This window comes from Theropithecus gelada, chromosome 4 (genome assembly GCF_003255815.1).
Source record: "Theropithecus gelada isolate Dixy chromosome 4, Tgel_1.0, whole genome shotgun sequence".
Taxonomy (NCBI): Eukaryota; Metazoa; Chordata; class Mammalia; order Primates; family Cercopithecidae; genus Theropithecus; species Theropithecus gelada.
Window position 1 is genome coordinate 86,434,091 of NC_037671.1, and position 16,134 is coordinate 86,450,224.

Consider the following 16,134-nt stretch of genomic DNA (forward strand, 5'->3'; position numbering starts at 1 on the left):
TCCACCCCCTCCATTTTATGGATGACAGTCCAAAGAGGTGAAGGAACTTGTCCTAAATTAGTTAATAGCTAACTTGTGACCACAACTGTGCCAGTTTCCATACTGTATACGTTTAGAACTTCTAGACCTCTTTCAAACATCTCAGAAACACTGGGCAAGGTTTTTCTGCATCTAGTTTTCATCTTCTCCCTCAACTCTCAGTCTCTGGCACATCTCCCTACTGTCAGTGATAGGGATGACAAGGGGAGGCGTGTTCTTACTGATAGTTGATAATTATCTCTAGTTTTTAAGAGTTAATGTGAAGGTACATAACTGATTTTTAAACAGTTGATGTTAAGATACATACATGATTTTTTTTTCTTATATTGTATGCCTCAATCAGTTATTTCCCCAAAGAGAAACAGGAAATGGGATGCCAGTAAATAGTTTTGTAAAGGTCAGGCATTTCCTACAGTTGAATATTTACTGTGTTTAACTTTTAGCAAACGGACTATGGTTCTCTTAGGAATGGAAGGCGGCTGGGATGTACAGTGCTTGTGAACAGTATCATATCCCCACCCTCCAGGTCTCCTCCTTCCCCAATTAAAACCCTACTGTTTCTTTCTATAATATGGTTTCTAGATAGAGACTTCCCGATCCCTGCCTTCTGCCCCTACGCTTTTCCTTATATTTCCCTCCTAGATGCATTCATGTATCATTATTCCTCAATATATCCTAAAACTTCTCTGTCTCCCGATGTTGTCTAAGTAGTATGAGGCACAACTTGGTAATTACCCCTTTGTTCTGAATACTGGAGACTTGTTATACAGTCATGCGTCACTTAACAAAGAATATAAGTTCAGCGTTCTGAGAGATGCATCAGTAGGTGATTTCATTGTTATGCAAACATCATGGAGTATACTTACACAAATCTAGATGGTATAGACTACTTACTACACATCTAGGCTGTACAGTATAGCCTGTTGTTCCTAGGCTACACACTTCTGCAGCATGTTACTGTGCTGAATACTGTAGCCAGTTGTAACACAGTGGTAAGTGTACCTAAACATAGAAAAGGTACAAATACAGTTTTATCTTACAGGACCAGTTTTATATGTGGTTCATCATGGACTGAAATGTCATTATGTGGTACATGACTTAATTTCTAGGGGGCAGGCAAAGTATCTATTTTACAACTGGTCATAAACCACTATATGTAAATGTGTCACCCAAATAGTTTGTCTCAAATGTATCTTGTATCCATCTCACCCCACTGTTTCCTCAATCTGTCTGCACTGCCGTACACTCCTCTAATACTGGTTAAGTGGGTTCCAAGTGTCAGGACTGGAATAGACTCTCATTGACACTAGAACTCAAACTCTGGCTCATTCTAAACCAGAATGCAGGTTGTGTTTGTATTTATTAAGCTTATCTTGTTAGCCTTGGGTCATTGCTCAGCCCCTTGGGTTCTTTCCAGTTCTTATCCATTATTAGCTTCTCCTTTGGGTATTATGCTTTCCAGAGTCAAAAAAGATATACCTTCTAGGTCTTTAATGAAAACTTTAGATAGAACAGGACCAGAGCTCTGTGGCTGTACCTTTAGAATTGTCTCTAGCTTGATCTTTTTCTTGCTTACTGAACATTTATCATCTCTCATAGTTTTTATGGGTCAGGAATTTGAGGGTGCCTTAGCTTGCTGGTTCTGGCTTCAGGTTGCAGTCAAGATATTGGCTAGGGCTGCAGTCAGCTGAAGGCTTGACTACGGCTGGAGGATCTGTTTCTAACGTGGCTTATCTTTATGCCTGGCAAGTTGGTATTGGTTGATGGTCTAGCTTGATTTTGTTCAATTAACTAGCATTTTTCTGTATGAGCATTCATGCGCTTATGGATTGTATCTTTATCCTTACTACATTTCTGTGTTGTCTATAAAAATACGCGGCTGGGCACAGAGGCTCACGCCTGTAATCTCAGCACTTTGGGAGGCTGAGGCGCGCAGATCATGAAGTCAGGAGTTCGAGACCAGCCTGGCCAACATGGTGAAACCCCGTCTCTACTGAAAATACAAAAAACTAGCTGGGCATGGTGGCGGGCGCCTGTAATCCTAGCTACTCAGGAGGCTAAGGCAGGAGAATTGCTTGAACCTGGGAGGCAGAGGTTGCACTGAGCCGAGATTGCACCACTGCACACCAGTTTGAGTGACAGTGCGAGACTGTCTCAAAAAAAAAAAAATAATAATAATAATAATATGCAATCTGTCAGATTTCTTGCCAAACATTATCCCTATGGAATTCCCCTCATCACTTACACATTAGGAGTCATTTCAGTAAGGAAATCTGGTATGTTTCACACTTAGTGAAGTCACACTACTTTCCACTGATGACCATTAAACTTTTTAAGTACAAGTCATCTCTAAATCTGTTCTAACATTTTGCTGGTAATCAGTGTAACAATAATAGCCGTAATCATTTATATGGCACTAAATACTAGCATTATCTAAATGCTTTATATATACTAACTCACCTACTTTTGTTGATAGTCTTTTAAATTTATTTAGCTAGGTAGTGTAGGTGGGGAGAATTGCTTGAGCCCAGGAGTTCAAGATCAGCCTGGGTAACATAGTAAGACCATGTCTCCACAAAAAAATTTAAAACTTAGCTAGATGTGGTGATGCATGCCTGTAGTCCTAGCTACTTAGGAAGCTAAGGTGGGAGGATCACTTGAGCTGAGGAGGTTGAGGCTGCAGTGAACCATGATTGTACCACAAGATCCTGTCTCAAAAAAAGCTTTCTTTAATGCCTTACAGTGTTTTTGCAAGCCTCAACTTATTCTGAGTTTTCGATTTCTTGATACTATTCTTAAATTCCTGGTTAGAGTCCTCCTGGTGATCTATACCTCAGTTTTGTTCTTGTAAAATCAGAATTCAGTGAAGATGCCCTTATTTAAACATGTTGATTTCCTTATGTATTCTTTTTTAAAATCTTCACCAGAACCTCCTTCTTCAGTAACTCTTAATCTCTCTTGAATCATCTTCTCACGAGCCATGGAATTCTAACTTAAAGTTTTACATTTTTGAATTTTGATTTATTCAGGACTGGAGCACATGTCTCTTAACTGTGCTGTGTTTGGCTCATGCTCAGATCACATGGTTGCTTTCTTCCAAAGTTTCCATCACATCTACTTCATCACCCAGTAGTTTCTTGTCAGAATCAAGTCCAGATAAGCCGTTTCCATCACTATTTTTCCTAACTGTAGAGAGATTAAACTGGCAGGAAAGTCAGTCAAGAATTGGTGGGATAGGTGGTATCTCACAGTATGATTTTATTCTATCTATGTCAGTCCTGAAATTTGTATTAGGAAGGTATCCTTTTTAATAATGTGTAGTCTATAGCAGTGGTTCTCAAACTTTCGTGTACATCAGAATCAACTGGAAGGTTGGTTAAAACAGATTGCTGGGCCCATTCCCATAGTTTATGGTTCAGTAGGTCTGGGGTAGAGCCTGACAGTTTTTATTTCTAACAAACCCCCAGGTGGTACCACTGCTGCTGATCCAGGGTCCATACTTTGAGAACCACTGGTCTACAGTATCTTCTGTTTCTCCTTTTATCTTCATGCAAACATTTTAGACCAAGCTTGCTCTCTCAGGTACCATAAAGTGGTACTTTTCTTATATTAGGCTTATTTATTTTGAACAAGGTATATACTTGTCATATTACAGTCATGAATCTCAACCCGCTAATTTCAGTGATACTATTGAGATAGTATTTATCTTTCAGGGAAGACTGATGAAAGCTCCTGACAGTTTAGAACAAACAGAAAATAAAGTGAAACAGAGGGTTAGGACTCATATACTTGGATCTGTTAGCACTAGTCTCACACTATTTTGGTTATATATACTTGTCAATTTTGCCTATGTAAGAAATTAAGAACCAGAGCTGTGTATTATAATCTTCTTTATTCATTTAGTATGTATCTTAGTCCATTTTCTGCTGCTATAACAGAATACACAGAGTGGGTAATTCATAAAGAACAGAAGTTTATTTGGCCCATGGTTCTGGAGGCTGGGAAGTACACAGTGCTGGCATCTGGCAAGGGTCATTCTATGGCAGAAGGCAGAAGCGATCCCATGTGACAGAGGGAAGTGGGCTGAACTCATCCTTTTTATCAGAAACCTGCTCCCTCGATAACTAACTCATTCCCTCAGTAATGGCATCAATCCCTTCTTGGGGAGAGCCTTCATGACCTAATTATCTCTTAAATGCCCACCTCCTAATACTGTTACAATGGCAATTAAATCTCAACACGCATTTTGAAGTGGACATTCAAACCATAGCTATGTGTATAGACAATGTATCTGGTACACAGAAGGTATACTAAAAATTCAATAAATTGCGGAGTCTTAAGAGGCAGCACTTTATCCTGTAGGTGATGAGGAATAAATAAGTTAAATTGTTATCATTTTCAGGATTGATGCTATAAGCTTTTAAGTTAGAGTGATAGTAGAAATTAAAATTAAGTAGCATGCTGACTTGGCCTGTTCTAAAGTTCATGCTAGAGTGCTTACTGATATTAGGAAACAGTGGGCACACAATATATTAAGCATATACTATGGCTGTGATTTGAGGAACACATTTTTCACTTAAGCCAAGTACCCTGGTTAATTTCTGGAATGGTCTTTTTGTTTGTTTCGTTGTCTTATTCTGTAGAATAGCTGTGTCTGATGTGGAATATACTTTTAGTAAGACTGTAACACAGGTTTTTGTATTTATTTGTTTGGACTCTTGGATGAACTCTTATTAGTCACTAAACATAACTTTAAAAATTAATATTGCAGGTGGAACAAAATCCATTATTAGGGTTTGGTGCTATAGCTATTGCTGTATTGTGCTCAGGATTTGCAGGTAAATCATGAAAGCATCGTTTTATTCTTTTGTCATATTTTTCGAAAACATCAAACTTTAGACACCAGTCTAGTTTATCTTGCTTTCTCAGTTTTATTCCCATTAAACTTTATCTTCGTGCTTATATTTAGTTTTATGTCAGCTGTTTTTTCAGTAAATGTATAGCATTGTTCAACTAAGTTCAGACTCAATCCCTATTCATACTTGCAGTTAACTACTTTTGTTATCTTGACCATCTCAGTCTGGCCCAAAACCCAAAAGTAAATGAAAAAAGATCTCTGAAAATGGAGAACATTAGCCTTCAGAAAGCCCTTTCCTTTTTTCTGGAACTGCCACTATCCTCAAGTCAGATCCTGCTGCTTTAGGTTGTTAATGTTGCCACCTAAGTATCTTTTTTTCCCCTGTAACCTCAAGTTCTTTCTCTGCTTTAACAGGTTAGGAGCTATGGAGTAGGATGATGAGGTGGGTCAAGAGTACCTTAGAAAGCATAATACATAAAACTAACAACCAAACAGGGAGGAAAGACAACACAAAATCACTAACATCAAAAATCCATGGAAGTCTGGAGTTGTACGTGTAGGGACAAGCACTCCTGCAATGCATCAAGAAAAGAAAGTATGAATATTAAGTGTAACATAAAAAAAGTTTTAGAAATAGTTCCAGCAGAGATCATAGTTTTTAATATATTCTGCTTAAAGCTTTTAGTGGAATTTATTAGTTATAGCTATACATCTTTATTATGTATCTGTATTTGTACCTATTTCAAGTCAGGACTCTATTTTTGATTAGGAAAGCAGGCTGAATACAGAAGTAAAATACTGCTTGTAAATAAGATGTTGTATAGGAGGGGAACATATAGATTCAGGAATATACTTAATGATAGCATTGTGTTCTAGAAACCAACAAATTTGGAACAAAAATTGAGTTACCTAAAAAATATACTATTTGATTTTTTGCAGTATCTTGAATAGTTAAATGATTATGTTCAACATTTTATTAACTCACTCTCTTAATACACAATTGAGGAAACAGAGGGTGGTTTAATCTCTCTCTGTGTTTGGGGAAACTGGGCACTGGATAAATGTTTTTCCCAGAAGGTAAAATCAAAGGTGAAAATAAGAATAGCTATTTTATGTTCCCATTCCAACACAGACTCATCAAAAATAATCTTGGTTTTCGTTAGACTTTTTAGTTGATAAATACTTCATTGGCAATTCCTAAGTCTGTAACATGATGTTTATAACTAAAATATTTAATGGCTTTGTAAAATATGCATTCATTTTAAGTATAAATCCAGAGAGACAGGGGACTTTTGTGGGGGAGGGGTATCATGTACTCCTTTGAAGTATCTGAAAAAAATCTATGGACCTTCAGCTCCAGAAAAATGCACATATACACAAAATTTATTATCCAGTTGGGGAGTTCATGATCCTTCTGACCTTGTGTATGAACTTGGCTTGTGGAACCCTGCTTTAAAGGAAAATGGCTTCACACAGCAAATTCTACTTACATTTTGGTTGTTACTCTGAAAAGATTCCTAGTGTTGATTATAGATTATATTGCAGAATTAGGAGTATTCATTAGTAGGCAGATATTACAGGGGTGTGATTATAATTCACTCTTAATAGTGTAGTTTTTCAGCTGACCAAAGCAAATAATTTACTGGCGTTAAGTAGTACAGAGAGCTTTTGTGGTCTATCTTACTGCTATAATAAAGGCAGAAACTGTCTTAACAGCCTTCTGTTAAATGTAGCTTATAAACTTTCCACTGTTATTATTCTGTATACTCTGTAAAAACATAAATTTATAATGTACAGTATACCATGTGTCACAACCTACATAATAAGTGCACATTTAAGTATGTTTTGTTCCCCAAATCATATACTTTATATATCTCTAGGATATTTTTCTAAAGGAAAGACATTTTAAATTAATTTATAGTAACCTTTAATATTTGCATGTCTAATTTTCTTCTTTCAGGAGTATATTTTGAAAAAGTTTTAAAGAGTTCAGATACTTCTCTTTGGGTGAGAAACATTCAAATGTATCTATCAGGGATTATTGTGACATTAGTTGGCGTCTACTTGTCAGATGGAGCTGAAATTAAAGAAAAAGGATTTTTCTATGGTTACACATATTATGTCTGGTTTGTCATCTGTAAGTATCCAGGAATTAAAGGTTCTTAGTAGATCCTTTATTTTTTAAGTTAGATGTCCATTTTAAGCTGTTATAACATTTTGAAATTAATCCTTTGATACTGTAAATACCAGTTTGAATGTATTTTCATTTTATTGACTTAGTTTTGATTGTGAAGGCAAAATTGCTTTGGGATAGCAATGCCCCAAAATATCTAACGTATTAGCAAAAAATGTGTAAAATTTAGTATACCACATAGCCCTCTGGGCATTGTTTTGGAAAAACAGTATTATATAGTAACTACTACTCAATTTTAGTACAAACTCTCAGATGACTCCTAAGGAAAACAGTATTTTCCTTTTCCTAGGTAAATTAGTATGGCATCTCTGGGGATGAAAATTGCCTCACCATTATGTAATGTTTCATTTATTTGAGTGATAAGATTTTCTTTCTTTCTGTATACAAGTTCTTGCAAGTGTTGGTGGCCTCTACACTTCTGTTGTGGTTAAGTACACAGACAACATCATGAAAGGCTTTTCTGCAGCAGCGGCCATTGTCCTTTCCACCATTGCTTCAGTAATGCTGTTCGGATTACAGATAAGTATGTCTTAATTTGTGTTGAGTTTTTAACATGGAAGAGCCTCTCATTTCCTTGATTCATGTATTCCTTTATTTAAAAGTGGCAGTTGGCCATACTGTTTACAGAAATTCCTAGTTTTGTTACTACAGTTTATTCTACCCGTACCGCTGTTCATAGTTGTATGGCATGTGGCTAAGCAGTACTTTGGTTGTTTAAGTGGTCTTAGAGCTTAAGACGAAGGGTACTGGTTCTATGTGAAAGTGAAGGGAATTTTTTTGCAGTCAAGGCCTCCCTGTATATTTTAGGTATTATATAGGACAACTTGAGTGACTGAATGTGAGAAGGTACTCAAGGAAATACATATAAAGCCTTTAGGAAATTATTTGCAGCAGTCAGTTTAAACTATATTGGCACATTATTTAGAAGAATGTAGAAAACATCTTTTATTCCTCCCTCAGCTTGTACTTTCCGACTGGTTTGGATTCAGGTATGAGATGGTTTTGAAAACAAAATCCAAATCTAGATTTTGTCTTTTATATCTTTGTTTCATTCAATATGTGATTAATATAAAACTTATTAATATAGCTGGCATTCCAGTACCACTGCTTTGCTAGTCCTAATATAACACACCCAGCATTAATTTGGCTTCTAAATTATTTAAGCAATGATACTGACTTAACATTTCAGGGTGCTTTTATAGTGTAATAATTTTCTTTACTGATCAGTTACTATAACAAACCAATATATGAAGAATAGCTATTAAATATATCAAGTAAAAGAGACCTGGCTTATATTTACATTTCATTTTTAAGTTGACTCCTGTCTATAAATGGAAATAGGGAAAAGCCAATGTTGTAGAAATTTTAGAAAACCATGTATAGTGTGTGGCAAATCTTGCCTGTACCATTTCTTAACTGTGCAACCTTGGGGAAGTTCTGTACCCTGGGTGACACTTTTTTCATCTGTAAAATGGGAATAATATCACCTATTGCCTAGGGTTGTTTTCAGGTGAAGTGCTTTAGAGTAGTGCCTGGCACTGCTTACTAACCACTTACCATTTCAGTCATCAGGTACTTATAGGGTTTCCCTTAGATATTTTTCTACCCGATTTGGGTAAACTATTAGTTGTAATTCTGATCTATCTTTATGTTCAACAAAATCCTTATAGCATTGCTCATAAGAAGTACATAGGAACAGTATAAAATGCTTTTGTTTAATGTTCTTACTGATGGTCAACTAGCATGTCTTAGCAATCTTTCAGTTAACTGTTTAGATATAAGTTTTTATCCTACCTTCCCCTTTTTTGAAGGCACAGCTGGTTTTTTTTCAGTTAGGAGTGAACTAAAATAAAGCTTGATGTCATAGAAATATATTTATTTGTCAAGTTAGGACAAGTTATATTTTGGTTTCTTGTATCCTGATTTTTAAGATTAAGATGAAAAAAGGGGCCGGGCATGGTGGCTCATGTCTGTAATCCCAGCACTTTGGGAGGTCAAGGCAGATACCAGCCTGTCAACATGGAGAAACCCTGTCTCTACCAAAAATACAAAATTGGCTAGGCATGGTGGAGCATGCTCCTCCCAGCTACTCGGGAGGCTGAGACAGGAGAATCGTTTGGACCCGGGAGGCAGAGGTTGCGGTGAGCCGAGATTGCGGCATTGCACTTCAGCCTGGGCAACAAGAGCGAAACTCCGTCTCAAAAAAAAAAAAAAAAAGATGAAAAAAGGTTAAGACTAGTAGTAAATTATCGCCTCATCTCCTATTAAGAAATTATGATTTTTTTGATTTGTTTGAATGGTCACCTAACTGAATTTTGCTCAACTATCTTTTACTCTAAACTTTCACAGGTTCCTGGTATCATGGAAAAGCCAATTCTACCACATTTTCTTTTGTACTTATATATATATTTATACTTACATTTTAAAAAAATTATATATTTTATAGGGAAATTAGTATGTTCTTTGTCAGAGTGGTGTCAGGCATACTCATGTTCTAAAAAGTCTAATCAGTGATCAACACTGCCTTGATTTTACCCGCCCTGCCTCCCCCCTCCTGTTTTTTTTTTTTTTTTTTTTTTTTTTTTTGCTGTAATAGAAGACCTTTCTAAACCTTGCCATCATATAAATATGATCTGATAGCGTAAACCCACAATTAAGAGTTTTCAAAATTTTAAACTGATCATTAGGCAGTTTTAAAGACACACATACAGATAAAGCTTTTTTGTTTTGTTTTTTCTTTTCAGCACTCACCTTTGCCCTGGGTACTCTTCTTGTATGTGTTTCCATATATCTCTATGGATTACCCAGACAAGACACTACATCCATCCAACAAGGAGAAACAGCTTCAAAGGAGAGAGTTATTGGTGTGTGATTTTAGCCTCACGTGAGACTCCTGTTAAGACTAAACCATTTGCATTAAACTAGAGCCTTAAGTCAATCCCAGAAGGTAGCATAAACAAATAAAAAATTAACTATATGGCGTAAGAATTAAGATCAGTGCTGTATGTGGAAACAACGAACAAAGCTATCTGAGTGAACTGCTAATACAGAAACTTAATGTGGACCTGTTTGGGGTCAAACTATTGTTTTAGAATGAAGGAATTTTATTACTGTGTATATATATATAATGTGTACATAAGAAGTATGAAGATGATACGGTGTTAAAAAAAAATCATGGTGAGGCTATAATACTCAAGTAACAAGGTTTGGGACAATGTCTAAGGGTTAAAGTGCCAAAGCCATTTCTGTACTAACTGTTCTCATGTTCAGGTACCAGGGGAGAAGGATGACCCCTCCTTATTCTCCAATTCATGTACAGTATTTTGTCCTAGCAGCAGTAAAGACTTAGTTCTTTACTTACAAGAGGCAGAAACAAGACAGACTAGTTCATAAACAAACTGAATGTGTAACTTCTCAAAATGAATCTATTTCATAACTCAGATGATGATTGAGTACCCCTTTAGTGCTATATTTGTGCCATTCATTATCTGGTTCATATTTCTTTGCTGTTAGATGATATACTTTTCTTCGAAAAATTTCTAATGTCACTTTTGTACTTTTTTAAATAAAGTATGTTTAACTGTTGGACTCTCAATAATTTGTGAAATTTCAGTGTTTTCTGTAATGTTAATGGGGAAATTCAGCAATAAACTTTATTTATATGAATTCTGAATTCTGTTTAATCACTTTTTTATATTATACATATGACCATTAAAATAATGCACTTTTATTTTCTATATGTAGAATTGTATCAGTTAGGGTTCTCTGGCTGCAAATCAACTCTGGGCAAGCCTTAAGCAAAAAAGAATTTTTAAGAAGGTCCACAAACAGGGCTACAGGCGTCTAGGTTCTAAGAATTAATGAAAAATCTTTTTAGCTTTTGTAAAGATTTGGCTCTACCCATTACTGTTCCTGTATGGTTTCACTGAAGATTCAAATACTCAGGAAGACACTACTGATCTTGGAAGGGGAAAGTTTATATTGGAGGTGTAAAACATGTCTCTACATTTTTATCCCTTGGCTGGTTTATGCTAAGAAAAATTTGGCAGTCGAAAATTAGCTATCTGGGAGTTATTTCACTTAAATTGGAACTGCAAGGCTGAATTTTTTCTAGGACTAAGAAGGTAAGTCATAATTGCTAATCTGAAACAATTTTCACTCTAGAGAAGCTTCAGTTTGTGCTAATTTGCTTCTTTATTCATAAAAATAGACTATCACTGGTATTCAAAAGACTATTAGCAACATTTAGAAAAAATTATAGCAGACCTGAATGGAAATGCTGGCTGATGAGGATGGCCATACTGATCAAACACACCACATCCTACTCTTGTTGCCTAAGCCATGCTCATGTTATCTAATGAAGCCACACAAAATGTATGTCACCAATATGAAGATATATGAAGGAAACTATAAGAAACTCCATTTCAAATTATGGTTGAATTAATGGACTACATTTTACAAAAAGATCCTAATTCAATGTCTTTACAAGTAATTCCTTGCTATTAAAATGTATTTAGTTCCTGAATTCACACAGTAAGAGTTACCTGTATATGTTAACTCAAAGGGAAGCATGAGGTCTATTGTCTCTAGGAGTAGCTGTCAGCTATACTGACAGAAAGATGCTTATTTTTGATCTCCCTATGTTTATTCCAAACTAGCCACAATTACAAGAAAATTGATACTTCCCCCCCACCAATTCTTTTATTTCATGAAAACGTTAAATCATTTCAGAATAGTTTCTGAATCATGTATAATCTACTATAGAATCATATGTAAGAATAGTTTCCGGAAGAATATGACATGGTAAGAAATTTCAAGCCAAAGTTTAAACTCAAATCCTTTAGCCCCATTAGACCACAAAGCTTTGGGTTTAAAAAAACTCAATGTCTATTTAAATACCTACTGACCATAAGATAATTCAGATGACTTATTTATTTAAGGATAAAGACTGAATAACTTGACAAGTCACACTTAATACAGATTCTGACAGAGAATAATAGTTTAACTTTGGCTGGTGATGGTGGCTCATGCCTGTAATCCCAGCACTTTGGGAGGCCAAGGTGGGCGGATCATCTGAGGTCGGGAGTTCAAGACCAGCCTGACCAACATAGAGAAACCCCGTCTCTACTAAAAATACAAAAAATTAGCCAGGCGTGATGGTATATGCCTGTAATCCCAGCTACTCAGGAGACTGAGGCAGGAGAATCGCTTGAACCCGGGAGGTGGAGGTTACAGCGAGCCAAGATTACACCATTGCACTCTAGCCTGGGCAATGAGAGAAACTCCATCTCAAAAAACAAAAAAATTATTCTGAACAGTAAGGCATCTCAGAATAGATAACTAGAGTTCATTTGACATTTTAAAAGCCATTTTAATGGAAATTACATCCTACATACAGGTGTTATTCCAAGAAGTTTCATTCCATTGGCTAGGACAGAACGGACAGCTTTGAAAAGATGAAGTCTGGCCTACAAAATAAAGAATGATTTAAAAGAATGTATTCAATACATGAGAATGGTTTTAAAGGTAATTCTTTCTAATTTAAAGCAGGAACAATATGTCAAAGTGCCCTAGAGTTACTACAGGCAAGAGAAGATAAATTCCTAGCATCCCTTATAGTAAGACCTGTACATAAAGTGTCATGGAGTGGGAGTGATAGTATTATACAGTATGCCTTCAGATAAGGGAAACTTATCACTATAATATTTCATGTAGGAAAATGTGCTTCATAGTCTAGTATGTTGGGAAGTATATAAACATTGATTGTTACAGCCTAATTATTAGCTGAGGAAGTACACTGCTACAGTTGAACAACAGAATGCTATTTTAGAAAAATTGACAAGACTGACTTAGTAATATTAGTCTGAGGAGCTAGGGATTATACAGAAAACATTCAACATAACATACCCCAGCCACTTCAGGAGGACTATCTTTTATTTGTAGTGTTCTGTGTGCCACAGCTGCAAGATGACTGAAACAGGAAGAGAGAAATCACGACGGTTCCAGCAGTAATTTCCTGTTGTAAGATATGAGCTTGATACCCAATCTTACTCCTTCAACTTAATAAAGCAAAGAACCATTAAAGGATGTATTCAAAACTGTAAAGTTGAAACTGGAATTCAAACTCAAGCTTTAGATCTCGGTCCTATTCTACTACTAAGAGGTGGGCAATTCTTAAGATTATGATTTCATTGTTAATTTTACAAATATAAAGGATTCTTTTCTAATCATTTTTCCTCATTTAGGCAACCTACAATCAAATGTATAACATAGCATGGCCTTTTCCTCTGTACAGTGAGGTGGGTAGAAACTAGTTATCCACTCTCCACACACACTGGCCACTCTTCTTTAAAGTATCTTTTTAAATTTAGGTATGGCATCAAGTATAACAACGTGTCAAAGAAATGATACTTAAGACATCAGTTTTAATGATAAAATGACATTTCATAAGATTTTGTACATTAGCTGGGCATGAGGGTGCACGCCTATAATCCCAGCTACTAGGGAGGCTAAGGCAGGAGAATTGCTTGAATCCAGGAGGTGGAGGTTGCAGTGAGCCAAGATCGCACTCCAGCCTGGATAACAGAGTGAGATGCCGTCTCAAAGAAAAGAAAAAAAAAAAAGACTTCTTCACCTCTGTATGTCTTAAGTGTCATTTAAAGGAAGAAAAAAATCCTTATATAAATCGAGAGAAGACAAGGTAAAAAGTATAATCAAGAAAACAGTCCTGATAAGTGTCTGATTTCAATAAATATTGAGTAAAAGCAAAAATTCTTTTATTAAATAGCTTTATGGAAGATACAGCTGCTGCTATACAAGGGTGGACTCAATAATTTCGATTTCAAGTTTCTAAAACAGACACCATGAAATTGTCATTAAATATTAGAAAAATTAAGTTTTCTAGCTTATTTTTCTGTGCCTCTGCCTAAAATTCCTGTATGGACCCCACTGTCCTGAAAATAAGTTTAAATGCCTCAGTACATGGCAAACAGGTTTATACACGCTTCATTTATCAGTCTCCCAGGACAATGCTTATGGATCCTTTAAAATGTATTATTATGCTCTTGCTCAACTCTGGGCTTTTTTCTTCTTCCCAGCCACATTCCTTCTCCTGATTAGTATCTCCTTTCCTCTGAGAAGCCCTCTCTGATCTCTCAAGGCTGGGCTGGTTGCCCTAACACCGTCTCTTATGTTCACTCTAACATAACACACATGCACTGTGCTGTAACTGTGGAGTTGTCAGTTCCCATTCTCCAGTCTTGGTGACAGTACCTTGTATCACTGAATGAATGAAGGAACATTAACTGCTAATTTGTATAGATGAAGCAATAATTTCTGTAACTAAAAGCACATCAAATTTTAGACCAAGGAATTTGTTTATAGGAAACCTTTAGATGAAAGAAAGGTCTCAAATGCCATTAAACATCTGAAAACAGGAAGATTATAAAGTACCTTAAAGTTAGAAGGTAACTGACAATATGCCTGGGTTGAAGATCCTGAGATGACTTATAAAGCACCTCGTCGAACCTAAAAGATGACAGGAACAGTGAACAGGAAAAGACTGTACATGTTACACTAAGACATTAGACATTAAAAGATCATGAATATAAGATTGACTTGACATGATTAAGAGTAGAAGGTATGGCCAGGCGCAGCGTCTCACATCTGTAATCCTAGCACTTTGGGAGACCGAGGTGGGTGGATCACGAGGTCAGGAGTTTGAGACCAGCCTGGCCAATATGGTGAACCCTGTTCTTGACTAAAAATACAAAAAGTAGCCAGGCGTGTTGGCCAGCGCCTGTAGTCCCAGCTACCCGGGAGGCTGAGGCAGAAGAATCGCTTGAATCCGGGAAGCAGAGGTTTCAGTGAGCCGAGATTCAGTCACTGTACTCTAGCCTGGGCCACAGAGCGAGACTCTGTCTCAAAAAAAAAAAAAAAAAAAAGAGTAGAAGGATATGAAAAAACTGTGTGTACATTTGTAGGCAAAGGAACATTTTCTGTCTTACAAATTCTTTGATGGCAGGGATTTCTAAATCATCTTGCTATTCCCTAGACCTAGTCCACATCAAAAATTTTAATCATGGCTGGTGAATGTAAAAAGCCTCCAGCCATGTTTAGGAATATAAAATATAAATGACCAAAGTCTACCCTCAGTGCTAAGACAACCCAGGTGGCTTATTTTTCCTCACATTAGCTATTGTACATGTGAGTAAATTTTTCTGATCCCAGGAAAGAACCACTGACTACTATATAGCAATCAAAGAAAACTGCCTTGTTCATAACCACCCACATCCCTTCTAGAGATCAAGCTCTGGCATGTTTGGCTTCACCAACAATGCCCATCAGAGCTAAAATGTGTGGTGTCTTGCCTAGCATGGGAGCATCAGATACATGTATTTGAGATTATGAACTGAAACCAAGAGGCAAATGAAGGACTTACGGTCTCTGGGAAGCTGCACAAAGGCAGGTGTTTTCCTTCACTTATCACAGAGGGCAAGAAGATGCTCTTTCTCAAACTAAAAGGTTATGCTTTTATAAGGCTTTCTGTGAGCCCGAGGCGGCTAGACACGTGTGCTATTCATCAGTGATAATATTCTGAAGACCTAAAGACTGTCCTCCTTGAGCATTGTCTTAATCTATGCCCTCTGCCCTCAAAATGCAAATCACTTTTTAGGCATCCCTTTGGGAAAAGTCTAGAGGCAGAAGGCAGCTACTGGCCTGTTGACTCGACTGGGCAGCAAAAATGCTAATAGCCATTTTGATAAGCAGAAGCACACTTGATGATCCCTAGAAAACATCGTACCTGAGAAGATGCTGAAGAATTGAAACAGACTGTGGCTCTTGTAAACAAGCAGTGTTGAAGTCATTCAGGTACCCACATCCAAAAGTCTCTTCCAAACTGTTATCAAAAGTTTAAAGTTAAAAACATCAAAAGATTAAAAAGTCATACAAGGGCACAGAGCTCCAAGTGATGAACATCACCTTCTAATACACAATTTTGGTCTCCTTAATACAGCCCTAGACTTTGATGCCAACACTGTTT

At 36.6% G+C, this 16,134-nt stretch overlaps 2 protein-coding genes across 7 annotated transcripts in view; one reads left to right on the top strand and one right to left on the bottom strand.

The window, feature by feature from the left end:
- Positions 1 to 10,757, top strand: part of SLC35A1 (solute carrier family 35 member A1) — a 35,476-nt gene extending 24,719 nt beyond the window's left edge. The window contains exons 5-8 of one of the 3 annotated variants that reach the window (XM_025383754.1): positions 4,811 to 4,877; positions 6,858 to 7,034; positions 7,480 to 7,614; positions 9,836 to 10,757. In XM_025383754.1, coding sequence (XP_025239539.1) covers positions 4,811 to 4,877; positions 6,858 to 7,034; positions 7,480 to 7,614; positions 9,836 to 9,963 — 507 coding nt within the window. In that variant the 3' untranslated portion in view covers positions 9,964 to 10,757. The remainder of the gene's footprint in view (positions 1 to 4,810; positions 4,878 to 6,857; positions 7,035 to 7,479; positions 7,615 to 9,835) is intronic. The other 2 variants (XM_025383753.1, XM_025383755.1) reach the window with 2 other exon arrangements.
- Positions 10,758 to 12,006: 1,249 nt separating this feature from the next.
- Positions 12,007 to 16,134, bottom strand: part of RARS2 (arginyl-tRNA synthetase 2, mitochondrial) — a 72,013-nt gene continuing 67,885 nt past the window's right edge. For 2 of the 4 annotated variants that reach the window (XM_025383749.1, XM_025383751.1), the window contains 4 exons: positions 15,895 to 15,990; positions 14,544 to 14,618; positions 12,999 to 13,062; positions 12,007 to 12,559 (listed from right to left, as the gene is read on the bottom strand). In XM_025383749.1, coding sequence (XP_025239534.1) covers positions 12,473 to 12,559; positions 12,999 to 13,062; positions 14,544 to 14,618; positions 15,895 to 15,990 — 322 coding nt within the window. In that variant the 3' untranslated portion in view covers positions 12,007 to 12,472. The remainder of the gene's footprint in view (positions 12,560 to 12,998; positions 13,063 to 14,543; positions 14,619 to 15,894; positions 15,991 to 16,134) is intronic. The other 2 variants (XM_025383752.1, XM_025383750.1) reach the window with 1 other exon arrangement.